The sequence below is a fragment of the Danio rerio genome, chromosome 1 (genome assembly GCF_052040795.2).
Source record: "Danio rerio strain M-AB ecotype USA chromosome 1, GRCz13ab, whole genome shotgun sequence".
NCBI lineage: Eukaryota > Metazoa > Chordata > Actinopteri > Cypriniformes > Danionidae > Danio > Danio rerio.
Genome location: NC_141021.1, coordinates 60,541,610 through 60,558,658, shown reverse-complemented (window position 1 = coordinate 60,558,658; position 17,049 = coordinate 60,541,610). Strand labels below are relative to the sequence as shown.

General features: G+C 34.2%; 2 protein-coding genes across 5 annotated transcripts; both read left to right on the top strand.

Annotated features, from left to right (window-relative positions):
• The first annotated feature begins 1,887 nt into the window (after positions 1 to 1,887).
• Positions 1,888 to 6,213, top strand: nxnl1 (nucleoredoxin like 1). 3 transcript variants are annotated; one of them, XR_015475860.1, is made up of 4 exons: positions 1,888 to 2,348; positions 2,701 to 3,034; positions 4,786 to 5,473; positions 5,593 to 6,213. XR_015475860.1 is itself a non-coding variant. In NM_001110760.1 (3 exon segments), coding segments are annotated over 2 exon segments (651 nt in total). In that variant the 5' UTR covers positions 2,218 to 2,348; positions 2,701 to 2,708.
• A 2,561-nt stretch (positions 6,214 to 8,774) lies between these two features.
• On the top strand, positions 8,775 to 17,049 carry si:ch211-114l13.9. 2 transcript variants are annotated; one of them, XM_087236424.1, is made up of 3 exons: positions 8,775 to 8,850; positions 13,164 to 13,449; positions 15,702 to 17,049. In XM_087236424.1, the coding sequence occupies exons 2-3, from the start codon at positions 13,173 to 13,175 to the stop codon at positions 15,860 to 15,862; spliced, it is 438 nt and encodes a 145-aa protein (XP_087092550.1). In that variant the 5' UTR covers positions 8,775 to 8,850; positions 13,164 to 13,172; the 3' UTR covers positions 15,863 to 17,049.

The following is a 17,049-nucleotide window of genomic DNA, read 5'->3' as shown; positions in this document are numbered from 1 at the left end:
AGCAAAAATGGCAACTGCGTATTTTTAGGCACGGTACTGTTCATGAAGTTGCATTATTACCTCAGGCACACCCGATTGGCTGTTTAGTAACACAAATATCTAATCAGCCAATCACAAGGCGGAAACTGTGCATGTGGATGTCAGGAAACTCTGCTGAAGTTCAAATCAAGCATCAGAAAGAGGAAGTAATGTGGTTTGCGTGAATGTGGTGAGGTTGATTCGAGTAGTTCTGAAACTGCTAAATGTTGAAGTCATTTCCAAGTACTTTTACACAGACACACATTTCTGCACATAATAGTTTTAATCATTAAAGGGGCTAATAATATTGACCTTAAAATGGCTTTTTTTAAAAGCTTAAACTGCTTTTATTCTAACGGAAATAAGACAAATAAGACTTTCTCCAGAAGAATAAATATTATCAGACATACTGTGAACATTTCCTGAATCAGTTAAAAAACATTCTGGAAATATTTAAAAAAGAAAAAAAAAAAAAAATCAAAGGGGGGCGAATAATTTGGACTTCACCTAAAATCAAATCTCTGAAAATAAGATGTACAGTTGATTATTGGTGATTATTGAGTGGTTTAGGTGTTATTGGTGTAGAGGTTTAGAATTGTATATTTTAGATTTGAAAATAAACTACATATTTGCAACAGAAAAGAAAGTTTTGGTGATTAGGTTTCAAGTTTTCCATAAGATTTTGTGTTTTGGCAACATTCACAACGAACGTACACATTTTGAGAATAGCATACTTTAGGATTTGGTAAATTTGTAGACTTAAGAAAAGTTTGGCGAATACAAACAGTATTTTTACACTGGCATAACTTGTGTTATGGCAAACAAGTAATACTTTATTTTAGTGTTGCATGATGCAGGTTTTAGTGAATACATGCATGTTATTTATTTTCAGAGTAAGATTTTGTGTTTCGGCAAATTCATTCACATTTTCCGAATAGCATAAGATTTGCTGAATACATTTTCAGAATAACACAATTTACGTTTTTTGGTGTATACGTGTACACCAAATGCATAAAATTTATTTTTAGAATAGTACACTTTAGGCTTGGGTGATTAGGTTTTTTTAAGAATAATATTTTATGTTTCTGCAAACTCGTACACATTCAGAATAGCATATTTTAGTATTTGGTAAATTATTGGCCAATTTTAAATGAAGCGTTTTAAATGGGCTGCACGATATTTGAAAACAGTCATTGCGAAGGTTATTTTTCTGCAATATAGAGTATAATATAGAGTATAACTTCAGCAGATGAGTTGAGTAGCTCTATTTGCAAATAATTCATCCTTTTTGATTGATCATGATTGATTTTATAGTGGAGCCAATTTGCATAAAATGTATTAAACTAGTCACAAGCATTAATAAATATATGGAAATATAGTAGAGGAAAGTTAGAAATGAAATACATGCTTTATGGTTTTCTGTGAGTCTATAAGCATTCAGGTACACAAACTGAATAATTAAACGTAAAATGACAGTGATTTTTTTTTTTATTTAATAATTTACACTGTACATAAATGCAATGAATCTTAAAATGACCACAAAAAAATATAAATTTCTTGTGCATGAATTCACAACAACACATAATTGTTTAGAAACTATAGTTAAACTGTGCAATTACTCCATAATCATGTGTGGTTTTAACTGTGGCTTGTAGTCAACTGTACTCCTGATTCCACTTTGCAGATCCAGCGATTTGACTATTGCGATATCGACACTGATAACCATATAGTGCAGCCAATTTTCAATATCACAAATGTGGATTTTCATGCCTCTGAACTTCTGTTTTGATTTAGTCCTGTTCATCCACTGCTGTCCTCTTTCCCGCGCTCCTCTGTCTGTGGGATTAAGGTCTGGGTGTATTTTCAGCCAAGAAGGATTATGGGATCTCTGACAATCAATTGCTATAATCCTTCGAGAGAGCGACAGGCTTCATTTCCACTGTTCGCTTTGTGAAAATCAAGTTTTTGAATGGCAGCGATGCCTCGTTCAGGTGTAGTGCGTGTTATATTCATTTTCAGTAATTATCATCTGTCAGATTAAACACCCCGGGAGCCTGTGTTAGCTGTAATCCCTCTATCCCTCACTCTCTCTCTCTCAGCCAATAGGATTATGACGGTGGGTGGGTGTGGATTAGGTGGTCTGCTCGCCGTATCGTCACGTCTCTCTCTGGCGGGACGGTAAATAAACACACTGACTGAGGTTTTGATGCGGTGTTGCTTTAATTCTGTAATCTCGGGGAGTTTGGTCACGACTATATTCATCTGAACTCATGATCGCTTCGGTTTGGTTCATTGGTGATACCGAGGACGGCGAGACTCCGTCATTGAAGGTGTGTCAGATTTAGAAATGCAATTATAATGTTTAATGCTTTTAATGTCAGTGTAAGTCCTTGAGAAAGTGATCTAGATTGTTATACTTTTACATTTGAAGAAAAAAAATAGTGTTTTTGTTTTGGGGTTTGGTTCAGTGGCTCTGTTAATGAAGCAACTTAATTAAAATTTTATTTTAATCAAAAATACTCTTAAACAGTAAAACTGTAAATATTGCAAGAATTTTACATTATGATAATGCAAATTATCTTTGCGTAGCGATGCTTTTTACATTTTTAGCATCATAAAAATTCATACAATTTTTTTCCATCGCTACACTTGACAATAATAGTATCAATGTTCTTTCTGCAGGAGCCGTCATGGTAGACTTGTTTCTGGGGAAGGTTCTGGTGAAGAACAATAAGGACCGGGATGAGCTGGACACGGAGCGCGAGATCATCCTGCGGCTCCAGAACCGAATCCTCATGTTGTTCTTCGGCTCTGGCGATAGCGAGAAGTGTCAGGATTTTGCACCGACGCTGAAAGATTTCTATAAAAAGCTGACGGATGAGTTTTATGTGGAACGTTCGGCTCAGCTGGTGCTGTTGTACATCTCACTGGACTCGTCAGAAGAGCAGCAGGAGAAGTTCCTGAAGGAGCTGCCTAAACGCTGCCTGTTCCTGCCCTACGAGGATCCTTATAGGCAGTACGTACTTGCTGTTCTCTGAAGAAAGGATTTTATGTTTTGAGGAATGCGTACAACCTTTTTTTTTCAAAATATCGTAATTTTTTTTATAATTGTTTCCAAATTTTCAGAAAATTGGGTGAAAAAAAAACGTAACCTTAGTTTTCGCAACAGTGTTTTAAGTATTGTGATAAGTTTATTTTCAGAAATTTGCATTTCAGGTTTTGGCGACAACTTAATTTTCAGAATAGCATATTTTAAGTTTTGGTCATAACCTAAAATACGAATTTCTTATATTAAGGTATTGATGAACGCATACACCTTATTTTCAGAATATCGTAATTTAGGTTTTGACGATTGTTTTCATGGTGTCAGAATGTAGGCGAAAACACTATTTTAAAAATAGCGTTTTTAAAAATGTTTTGGCAATTACCTTTTTTCAAAATTAAAATTTTAGGTTTTGACGAACACGTATAACTTATTGTCAGAATAGCAAATTTTGGAATTTGGTGAATACGTACAACTTGTTTTCAGAATAGCATATTTTACGTTTTCGTGATGGTGTACACATTTTCACAGAATCATTTTAAGTTTTGGTGGCTGCGTAAACCTTATTTCAGAATATATTTCACTTTTAGTGATTGCGTACACCCTATTTCAGAATAACACTTCACATGTTGCTTATTATGTCTATAATAATAATTTATTTTACGTTTTGGTGATAGCGTACACTATTTTCAGAATACCATTTTCTTAAATTTTGGTGATTACATAAATTATTTTTCAGAGTAGCAGGTGTTACATCTTTGATGAATACATTTATGACTATTTTTATAAAAGTGTATCTTAGATTTCGAAAAAAAAAATTTACTCAAATTATATTAAATGCTTTTTAAACCTTTAATTAATTACATTAATTACATTGTATTTTGAAATCTGTATTTTTTTTTTTGTAATACTTAAATTCAGTTTCATGTCTTAATATAATTCTGCATCAATGTTAAGTGTGTTGTCAAGCAAAGGATTTCAGTAGCAGTGTTGGGAAAAGCAACTTTTGAAAGTAATGCATTACGATATTGAGTTAATCCCCCAAAAAGTAAATAATTGCATTACTTAGTTACTTTTTATAGTAAGATATGCATTACATGACTTTTCTGAATTACTTTTGCGTTACTTTTCCTGACCTGTCTGAGGCTTGATCTCTTTCAGAACTTGCAGGTTTTTTTTTTTTCTTTTTTCTTTTCTTTTTTTTTAATAAAGGAGCTCTGCAATTAACATTCTGTATAACCTTCATTTACCTTTAAAAAAATATATTTTAATATATAAATATATTAAATAAATATATAATAATAAATATATAAATATATAAAATCATTTAGGATGTTATCTTCTAAGGACTTCCTGACCCAGGGCTCTACATGCCCTGGAAAGTATAAAGCAATGTGTTTGCTACTTTTGTACTTTTTGTCTTATTAGTTTTGTAAAATTTCTGTCCATTGAGACAGTGCCCTTTTCCTTTTCTTCCTTTTCCTTTTCTTTCAACGCATGATTCAACATGACTGTTAATTTTAATTCAGCAATATTTTTTAATAGCCAATAAAATAAAAAAGTAACTTGCATTACATTTTCAAAAAAGTAAATATTTACTACTTTCTTTTAGTAATGCGTTACTTTACTCACTACTCAGAAAAGTAATATTAACACGTAACTTGCAATTTTTGTACTGAGTTTCTCCAACACTGCTCAGTGCTGCTGGTGTGTGTGTTTATCAGGGAGCTGGGTGTGATGTTCGAGGTGCGGGATTTACCGAGGGTGGTGGTTTTGCGTCCCGACTGCTCGGTTCTCTCCCCGAACGCAGTATCTGAAATCTGCACGCTGGGAACCGACTGTTTCCGCAACTGGCAGGAGGGAGCGGAGCTTATCGACAGAAACTTCATGATGAACGAGGAGTTTGATGAGGGAAAGATGCGCAGCATGACCGACCCCATCAGAAGAATCAAATATAAAGTGGAGGATGAGAAGAAGAAGAAGAAAAAGAGGGATGATGATGATGATGACGATGAGGATGGTGGAGGTGGAGGAGGACCCTGGGGCTGAACATTGATAATGAATATTAGTGATGTGGGACAAGAGAACGAGAAACGTCGCTGGACAGATGAAAGATAGACGCAGATGTAGCAGTAGTTTTTAACTTTAAGGACCATCACTGTCCACAAAAACATCTGAAGGTCAATGGTTTAAACGGTGGTTGAGAGAGCTTAACCTGCTGTAAGGTTGCACGATACTGGAATTTGGTACCAATCGATACTGAAATTTTAAAAACATTAATTTCCTGCTGACATTCAAGCGCTGAGTGCATTCTTAAACAGCGCTGATTTGCCATTGTGTTCATGTGCTCAACAGAAATGACTGTGATTGGTTGTAAAGGTGTTCAGCTCACTGAACTCACTGCTGTTTACTGTCTCTAACCACAGATTCAGGGACACTGGAGCATTTCAAAGTCACGTCGATCAGCTGGTTCGTCTATAAGCTGACATACGAGCGATCCGCTGATGAATCACAGCTTTAAAATGCTGCAGTGTCCCTGTATCTGTGGTTAGACTCAGTAAACAGCAGTAAAATTTCAGCATTGATTAATACCAAATTCCAGTATCATGACAAGCCTAATGTGCTGTAATTTAAGAAAACACATGCTATTACAAAAATCTCACAACAGAAATGTTTAAAGGGGACCCTAAAACATGACAGACACAGCTATTTATGGTTATTTAGGCTAATATTCAACAAAAGACAAGGGAACGGTGTAATGAGGATGTTAAAATAAAGAAAAAAAAAGATCATCTGCAACTTCAGTGAGCAATAGTACTCCTAGCACAATAAACAAATCCCAGCCAGGTCCAACAGATTTTTGGGTTCCCTCGAAACATTTCTATTGCGTTCCCTGCTATTTTGCACATGTTGTTAGAAAAGGCAGTGTATTTTCTTAATTTGTTTGTGTTGTAAGGATTTGCAACACATGAAGTCAACTCGATGAGGATCTTTTCTTAATTTGCTGGCGTTTTTTTGTAAATGCACGCGTTTTTTATTTAATTGCAGCATGTTAAGCTCTCTTGACCGCAATAGTTTCCAGTGTAAATGTTTTTATTTTATATAAACTAAACGTGTCCACAGATTAAAATATAAATAAACTAATCTACTATTATTATAATTTAAATAATTTAATTTCAAATATTTTCAGAACAAAGTTTTCGGTATTTTTCTACAAATTAATCATTTTCAATGACTCTTAAAGTTCATGGTTTACTCTACAGGTTTACAGTTTGCAAGGTGCACACTTTAAAAATAAATCTTTTAACCATTTTTGATTCCCCAAATAACTTTAGCAAACAGTTCTTAGCATTTTTTCTTTGTAAAGACAATAAAAAAAAACTTTTTCCACTTAATATTTGCTATGAAAAAGTTCTATGGATGTTATTTGGAGAACTAGCAATGCCAATAAAGACCATTTATTTTAAGAGAGTAGGCATGGGCTGGTCATAGATACTGATGGTAAGATAACCTTGAATAAAAATATCATGGTTTCAAAGTATTGTGATTACTGCTCTAAAACATTTTTTTTAAATGTCTGGGTAAAAACAATATTTTTAAAACAATATATATATATATATATATATATATATATATATATATATATATATATATATATATATATATATATATATATATATAATTTTTTTTTTTTTTTTTTTTTTAATCTTTTGAACCGTTAATATGTCAGGCTAAATAATTCAAATAAATAATTGACTTCTGCTGTCTTCATGTTTCCAAAACACAGATTTCTTTACAGTTTAAAGCGGCATCTTTGGATATTTTTTTTTCTGCTGAAGATACTATCGTCTAAAAAAAGTAAATCAAAAAAACTTACACATACCTTAGGAACAGTATTACAGAAAATTTTGGCGGTTTTAAAACCTTGACTTTTCCAAATCGCGGTATACCTAGAAAATAGTTATCGTCCCATGCCTATAGGAGAGTATACAGGTTTTAAAAACATATATGACTAGTAAAATATATTATTTTAATAAAAAATGTCCATTGTATGTTATAGTTTTAATAATTTCAAATAATTTTATCAAAATTCACAGCTTTAAAATTATACAACCAAATATTTTAAGACAGTGGATGTTTTTTTTTTTTTTCAAAGCCAAACTAATTGTCGAGAGGAAGAATTGAAACAAGAATATATTGAGTTTTAGCTTTAGCTCATTTTTTACTTGTTCTAAAAAAACAACCTTGGCTTCTTCAAGTCATCAGATTTCAACAGTTAAATATGTGAAACCTACTTCTCAATTTCAGTGTCAGCTACTGCTTTTCAGATGTTTTCAGATGTATCAGATTATTTTTTTAATTCTTTATTTTTATATTTCCAGATAGGTGTACTTGCAATATTGCTTCAGATAACCTAAATGTACCAGTAAATGTTGTCTTTTTCCTAAGATGAATGCTTTTATCAACATTCTATTACAATAATAAAGTCTAACATTTCAAAGAAAAGCCTGTTTATTTGGACACTTAACATTAAGGTTGGAGTGTACAAGTGAAATTGGGGTGTTGCAAGAACTGGCAGTAGCTAGATTAATCTGAATATGAATAATCTGTTAATGCAAATATTGTGGCAAAACACTCGGATGCTAAAGCAATTTCCCACATTTAGCAAAGGCTTGATAAAACATTCACTGTTGCAGTTGGCTAAGGTAAACAAATGATAGAAAGTTAAACAAAACCCCTTAGCATAACTTATTAAAGTGTCATGAAATGGTTTACTTACGGTTTGCAGAGTAACGTTAGCTGACGTTTGCTGTAGCTGATATTAATCCAGTCTGTCGACAAAATTCCTTTACCAGATTCATTCATCTCGTTCAATCTGCAGCCAAATGCTCGGAACAAATATATAATCCTTCGTTGAGATACTGTAAAAGTTTATAATCGACGGTATACTCTATCTAAAACCTCTGTGTAGTGTATCCAAGGTTTAATATTTGACGCTAATGTTTTGTTTATTCTGACACGTTGCAGGTGTCAACCGTTAATAACTGAACGCTTGTGGGCGGGGCCTACTCACCGATAACTACTACGGTTTGATTTAATTGGCGGTTGAAGTTGATTGACAGCTATTCGTCGACAGGTGCTTTTTAAAATATAAATTAGGATGTGTAAATTATTTGTATTGATTCATATTGGCTAGTATCATCTAGCATCGACATAATATATTAACTTATTAAATTAAATGAGCATTATTACTTAAATTATTATTATCATTGTTTGTTTTTTATTTACAGTCATGTTTGCTCTCATATGCCACGTTTAGTGAACAAAAATGTTGTTGCACTGCGGATGTCACTTGAATTTCAAGTTCTTCCAATGTTTCAGTCCGTCCCTGTTCACCACTCCTTTAATATATCTCAAATGGTGCAAAATGCAATTATTAAATTAAAACGAGACCATAAAACACATGCACAATAATTATAAAATATTTTGATGATCGTTTAAAAGTAGACAGTCATGATCCTGAAGATGATGTAGCCTAAATCTAATTTAAACAACTCATTTTTAAAGCCTAATCATAATTACACGCTTTATTACAACTAGACTAGACTAGACATGATAAACATCCGAATTTATTTAAAATACTAATTTATTTGATTAATCTTTTAATTAAAATGCATCATGACCATATTTTTAATTGCTCTGGATGATGCGTGCGAAAAAAGCGAAAGTGAAAGTGGTCTGACAAACAGAGAAACATAAAGGAAGTGGTGAAACAACAACTTCGCAACGTAAGTACAACATGAATCTCATTTTAATCTCATTAGACCACATTGTTTTATATTACAAATATTTATATTGCGTTAAATTATTTTGTTATGTTATGCGCGTGCACGTGTGTGAGTTTAGGTACTTAAAGTAGGTACTTGCAAAGTTTAAAGTGTTTTCAAATGGCCGTTTCCGTTTTGCTCGAGGTTTGGAACTAAACCTATTTGCATATTAGACCTATTACAAACACATGATCTGCAGTTGGGACATACTGCATAGATGCAGATATATTATTAGAGGATTTTATATTATTTCACAAATCCGAATGATATCATTTAACTTTGTGACAGTAATGCAAATCTCCCATTTCTGCGTGTGTGCTGGCAATAGTTTAAATAGTTTCACTAATTTCAAAAGCGAAAATAAGAAATAAATGTAAATCCAAGGTATGGAACTTAAATCCATTGACACGGTGAACCAATAAAAGGACATAAAAAATAATAATCTAAATCCTGATGCTCTCTTGTGGATAGCGTCAGTATTACAGCCTAGTCATATTTTACTTTTTTTTTCGAGCGTCAAAACTGCACCCACTGCATGTTTAAAGGTGTTTTAAGTAATCTTATCTGTTATTTGAGTCATTTGAGTACATATCACAAGACAATATAAAGTCTTTAAAATTCTTATGTTTTGCAAATATCCTTGAAAGCATTGGCTTTTATTTGTCATCACGTTGTTGATCATCTGTTGTTCATCAATATAATTTTGTATGAGCTTGTTTTTAATATAAAAGTTGGTCAGAGAAAGCTTAACATTTTTAATCGAATATATCTGACGACAGAATGTTATTTTAACCATATTTTGACTTTTTCCCACAAGTTATTTAAACCATTACAATTTACTAGGCATGGGCTGGTATAAGGTTCTGACGGTATGATAACCTTGGATAAAAATATCACAGTTTGACGGTATTGTGATTACTGCTCTGATATATTCTTTTTAAATGTCTAGGTAAAAACAGGGTTTCTGCAGGTTTCACATCACATCAAATGTAAGACTTTAAGACATTTTTAAAACCATTATCAATTAAATTTATCTCAGGGCAAAACGCTAATAATTTTCTAATAATTTTCTAATTATTATTATTAATATAATTATTATTATTATTTTCAAATTTTCTAATTATTATTAATTAATTTTTAATAACCAGTGGATTTTTTTACTTGTCCAATTAAAATTAAAATTCATTTATTTCTTAGCCCCACATTTTAAATAATTTGTCAAAACAAGCAAACTCTAGTTATATACGTATATTTTTATTAGCACAACCTGTCTTTAAAAACAAAAAAGTTTTAAAAGCTATAATAAACTAAGTTTATGCACAACTTAAATTAATTTTTTTAAATGTACTTTTGTTCCCCTATGTTTAATAAAATATTTTCCGAATTCTGAGGTATAAATCAAGGTTAATATTTATTTTGAGGGTAACTACATCTTTAACTTTCTAGATTATTTGAAAATGCTATAAAAAACGGTAATTTTTGATGTCATTTATTTAATCGACACTCACAGTGAGATACTAATCTAAAAGTCTTCTGAAAATCAAACCAAAACAGAATATTTTTCACAAATGAAATGTAGCATGAACAATAATAAATAAAGACAATCAGAATGTCTCAAAGTTTTAAAAGCTGTAATAAACAACATTTATGCACAACATAAATGTTTGCATAAAAACACGAAAACATGGAGAACTTTTAAACAAATGTTATTTTAAGGATGCAAGGAAGACAATTAAACCATATTGCTAAATAGTTAATAAAGTTAATTTTGTTAAATGTTTTTTGATGGATTTGTTGGTTGTACTGATTTACTTCAACTTTACACGGACAATTAGTCAAAAATTATGACCTGTTTAAAAGTATTTAAGACCCACAACAGCATATTTCAGTGATTTTTTTTTAAGGCTTTAAATTTAATTTTTGAAATTTAAGACATTTTAAGATCCTGCGGACACCCTGAAAAAAACAACGAAAAAAACAAACACTGTTTGTACACAACATATTTTATTTTGAGAAACATTCAAATATTTTGGAGCAGTAAACATGTCAGGCTGCTGTGTTCATTAAACAGATTTCTTTACAATTTAAAAACAGCATCTTTGGATATTTCTTTTCTGCTGGTGATACTGTTGTCCTAAAAAGCTGAAAAAAAAATCATACACATACCTTAGGAACAGTATAGCAGAAAATGTTGGCGGCTTTAAAACCTTGACTTTAACAAACCGCAGTATACTTTACTTGCATTTAATATGATTTATTTATTATATCTGTTAATTTTTTTGACATGGACACCAAGTGATTCTTTACTTGTCTATGCTGGGAAAAAAAACTGCTTAAACCGGCCTAGACTGGCTGGTTGGTTTTAGCTGGTCATGCAGACTGGTCTTAAAACCAGCTACATCTAGCTTAATCCAGCCAGGTTGACCAATTAAAACCAGCCAAGAGTTTAAGCAGTTTTATTTTCAGGAGAGGTATAAAATGAAATTTCACCACCCTAAAGAGCCCCTATAATATATTAAAAAAGTGATATTTTTGGTCTCCAATAATATACTGATCTTCATGCAAGGTCAAAAGACATTTTTATTGTCTTATAATAAGCATTTATTTTTACCTAATTATCCCAGTGACTCCCATATGAATCGTTCAGCGACTCATTTGTTTCCAAACCCCTCCTTAGCCTGATGCTAATCAGCACTGATTGCTTCAATGACCAAGTCTGTTGTGACTGGTTGACTGTGTTCAGCGCGAGACAGAGAAATGCCCACCATGCCTTATCAACATTGTTGAAGTAGTCAGAGTGCAGTGTGTATGTGTGAGGCCAATTCAGGAGTGCATTAAAGCAATGCAGTTAAACACCAGCATATTGCTCTATTCTTAACCATGACACACATTTAGTATTAATCCACACAGCGGCAAAAGGCTGAACTGAGCAACGACAAATAGCAGTAGATTGCGAGTTCACAAAAGCATTTAAATCTGTAAACAAAGCAGCACAATGCAAGACGCAATATGAGAATATAGAGAGTTACCCTAATACAGTATAAGCGGTTACAAGTAATAAAACACAATTAAATACAGAATTTGCATGCTAGAGAAAACGAGGAGCCAGCCATTTTAATCACACTTACTTACACTTGTGAAATGGAGGAACAAACCGAACCAACAACTGTGTACTGATAAAGTTCCTGTCAAGTCCCATAATTCAATAGTCTTTTCTGATCCTTCCTTTTAATAAATGGCTGGCCAATCACCTGTTGCAGGTTTATTATTGCATTAATCACCAGAATATTTACTCATTAATGTTCACTCATCTTCAGTCATGGTCAGTCCCACACACTCCTGCAATCTGCTAGCATTTAAAGGGAAAGGCGCGTTCACGTTTTACCGGATCCAGCACTTCATATATGGCATTGTTTTGTGTTGATGTCAATATGAACAAATAAAAGATCCTGACGAACGACAAATCATTTAAATGATTCTAAGTTGAATCTTTTATCAAAAAAGTTTATTTATTTAAACTAGGTATACGTTTAGAATTAACCCTCAGCTGGATGTTTCCATTCACTTAGAGCTGTGTTGCTGGCAGCTAGCTCTCTGCAACTCTCACATGGTCGCCACCCACTGAAGCTAAGCAGGGCTGCGCCTGGTCAGTACCTGGATGGGAGACCACATGGGAAAGCTAGGTTGCTGCCAGAAGTGGTGTTAGTGAGGCCAGCAGGGGGCACCCAACCTGCGGTCTGTGTGGGTCCTAATGCCCCAGTATAGTGACGGGGGCTCTATACCTCTCAGTGAGCGCCGTCTTTCAGATAAGACGTTAAACCGAGGTCCGACTCTCTGTGGTCGTTAAAAATCCCAGGATGTTCTTCGAAAAAGAGTAGGGGTTTAACTCCGGCATCCTGACCTCGGTCCATCATGTTCTCCTAACCCTCCCCATATCATAATTGGCTTCATCACTCTGTCTCCTCTCCACCAATCAGCTGCTGTGTGGTGTGCGGTCTGGCGCTAAATGGCTGCCGTCGCGTCATCCTGATGGATACTGCACACTGATGGTGGATTAGGAGATTCCCCCCTATTTTGTAAAGCGCTTTGAGTGCCAAGAAAAGCGCTATATAAATGTAAGGAATTATTATTATTATTATTACAGACTGCATGAAAGGTCATTTTCAAAAACCCATAATAGGGGCTCTTTAAACTCTGCTAGTTGTTTACATTGACGTGAATTGAAGCTATTTGTGTTTCTAGACTTGTCTAGTATTGTTGTTTCTTCCCAACAGTGACGCAAAATGGCTCCAACCAAAACAGCAATTTTTGATGTGCTCAACAACCTTCTGGAAGGCAAGTTTAAAGAGTTTAAATGGCGTCTGTCGAATAAGGAGACTCCTGAAAACTCCATTCCTCGAGGAAAACTGGAGAAAGCTGATCGGCAGGATGTTGTGGAGTACATGGAGCAGCATTTCGGCACTTCAGATGCGGGGAAGGTAGCGCTCCACGTGCTGCACAGCATGAATCAAAACAACCTCGCAGAACAGCTGATGAAGACACTTCAGGAGGTGTCTAAAGGTGCAGTATAGGATTGACAGCTAGTGGTTAAACTAGGTACTGCAGTGCAAATCAAAATATTGGAGTTTTTCCATGTAGGTTACCAAATTTACGACAACAAGCTAGTGTGTCTGATAAATCAAGCCTTACATCCGCTTGTTAAGTGGTGATAAAATGAATATTGTTTCCAGGTCCAAGCCGCTACTCGTTTGATTTGAGGAAATATTCGTTTATGACCACTTTTTAATCAAATCACGTTAAAGTGATTTTTATAAAAAAATCATGACAGAGGTACTAATATTTTTACAATTTTAAGAAAAAATAATCACTTTCTGGACATCGAATCTTAGGCATGAATATATATATATATATATATATATATATATATATATATATATATATATATATATATATATATATATATATATATTTTTTTTTTTTTTTTTTTTTTTTTTTTCGCCAAACCGCACACCACACAGCAGCTGATTGGTGGAGAGGAGTGTATATATATATATATATATATATATATATATATATATATATATATATATATATATATATATATATATATATATATATACACACACACACACACACACACACACACACACACATTGCGATTGTGATTTTGAAAGTATTACAGCCCTTTGTAAACAATTATTACCATTTGATGAGCCTCCCCATACAGTTTGATATGGCGCTTGGACCCAGAAGTCACTTTGTGTGATGTCAGACTTAACAAGCAGATTGTTAGCTGCTCAGCTAATGTTTACATTTTTTATGTTTATATTATTTGCTAATTAATTATTTTTATGTTTGTCAATCTGTAGCTGCGTCCCAAAATGGCACACTATACACTATGTACTTGCACACTCAACAGCATACAGTTGAAAGCAGAAGTTTGTATACACTTTAAAAAGAAACATAACCATTTTTTTAAATGTCTGATGGTAAATCATACTAAACGTTTACTATTTTAGGTCTGTTAGGTTTACCTGAATGATTTACATTTACTAAGTGCCAAAATAATGAGAATTTTTTTTTTATAATTTCTAGACAGTTAAAAGTTTACACATATTTGCAGGAATTTTGGCCCATTCCTTCTGACAGAATTGCTGTAACTGAGTCAGATTTGTAGGCTGTTTTGCTCGCACAAGCTTCTTCAACTCTGCCCACAAATCTTCTATAGGATTGACCTAAGGGCTTTGTGATGGCCACTCCAAAACCTTCACTCTGTTGTTCTTAAAGCACATGGTAACTAGTTTGGCAGTGTGCTTAGGGTCATGGTGTGTTTGGAAGACCCATTTGTGGCCAAGTTGTAATGTCCTGGCTGATGTCTTGAGATGTTGCTTCAGTATTTCTCCATAATGTTCTGTCTTCATGATGCCATCTATGCTGTGAAGTGGACCAGTCCCTCCTGCAGCAAAACAGCCCCACAACATGATGCTGCCGCCCCCATACTGCACAGTTGGGATGGTGTTTCTAGGCTTGTGCCCTTTCCCCTTTGTCCTCTGAATGCAACACTGGCCATTATGGCCAAACAGTTCAATCTTAGCTCCATCAGAGCACAGGACATGTCTCCAAACATTAGTCTTTTCCCCAGTGTCATTTAGCTAATTGTAATCTGGCTTTGTTGTTGATTTTGGCTTGTTGATTCTCCATGTTGTCACACAAGGTAGCAGTGTGTTTGAGCTTTTCCTTCAACACTATTCTACAGTTGTGCCTCACATTAACTCAAATGTTTTCAATTAGCCAATCAGAAACTTCCAAAACCTTGACATCATCATCTGAGCTTTTTCAGAGGCAGAATAATCTGATTGTGTGTAAACTTGACTTTCAGGAAAAATACCAATTTCTCAAACAATCTCTCTCTCATTATTCTGCTATTAAGCACAACAGAAACACATCTGATAATCCTAACCTACCTAAAAGAGAAACAGTTTACTCACATTAACATCTGACTTTTTTATGGGTATGCGGCTTTTTATACAGTGTATGTCAACTTCTGCTTTCAACTGTATTCATGTAGTGTTGTCCCAAATGGAGCACTAATGTTTTTTTACTAAGCTGAAATTCAGAATTAACGCATACTCAAAGCAGAATAACTGACTTCATCACGGTTTCTCAGATGCATGTTCACTGAGCGTGTTTCTGAAATATCTGCAAGCATATAATGGTATTTCTCTAATTTAGAACGGTCAAACTTGCACACAGTAACTTTAGTTTTTGAGCTCATCTGTTCTGCACTGTGCGCTGACCTCAGTCTCTCTTAGTTTCAGATGTCGATTCTGGCTCTTCATCATCCCGTGGTAATCCTCCAACCGCTCCGAGTCCAGCTGCAGGAGTTGTAATGAACTTAAACGCTAGCGGAGGAAACATAAAGGCTCCTGTCATTCACAACTCTGTGATTAATGGCGCAGTGAACTTCAGCTAGTGCTCGAGGACACATCTATTCTATATTCAAATGTTTACCATGTATTTTAGTAATACTTTTGAATATTTTAGAGCTCCTGCATTAAAATACCACAGTAATACTATAGTAAATACTAGTGTTTTTACCATATTAAAGTCTATTGTATATAGATTTTACTACTCTTTGTTAATGAATGCGCCATCATCCTCCAGTATTATCCATAGTGAACTGATAAACTAATACATACTGTAGTATACTTTAGTTTTTACTACAGTAAACCGGTGTACTGTAGTATAAAATACTACATAGCTGTAGACAACTTCAGTATTGGGTCATTTGTTTGCATAGCTATAGTTGTTGTGTCATTAAAGCAACAACAGAATTATCACAGATTAATTACAGTACTTTACTATAGTATGCTTCAAAAACACTCTAGTATTTACTATGAATTACTATAGCATTATTTAATGTGGTTTTAAAGATCCTCCTTTTGCAAATGGAAAGTACCAGTTGTTCACCAGCAGGATTTCTGCCATTTTTATATACTTTATGAATGAAAAACATGTACATTCATTCATTAATTCATTTTCTTTTCAGCTTAGTGCCTTTATTAATCCGGGTCGCCACTGCAGAATGAACCGCCAACTTATCCAGCACATGTTCTACGCAGTGGATACCCTCCAGCCGCAACCCTTCTATGGGAAACATCCATACACACTCACTCACACGCATACAGTGGACAATTTAGCCTACCCAATTCAACAGTAGCTACTACATGTCTTTGGACTGTGGGGGAAACCAGAAATGCCAAATGACCCAGCTGAGGCTCTGAGACCTTCTTGCTGTGAGGCGACAGCACTACCTACTTCACCACTACGTCGCTAAAACATGTACAGTATACGCATATTTATACTTTGCATGATAAATTTTAAGGGGCGTCACGGTGGCTGCCACTGTCCAAACACATGCGCTATAGGGGAATTGAATGAGCTAAATTGGGTATAGTGTGTGTGATAGTGTGTGAAAGAGTGTGTATGGGTGTTTCCCAGTACTTGATTGCAGCTGGAAGGGCATCTGCTGAGTAAAACATATGCTGGATAAGTTGGTGGTTCATTACACTGTGGTGACCCCTGATTAATAAAGGGACTAAGCTAAAGGAAACTGATTGAAGGATGTATTTTATAAAATAAAAGTACAGTATGACCAAA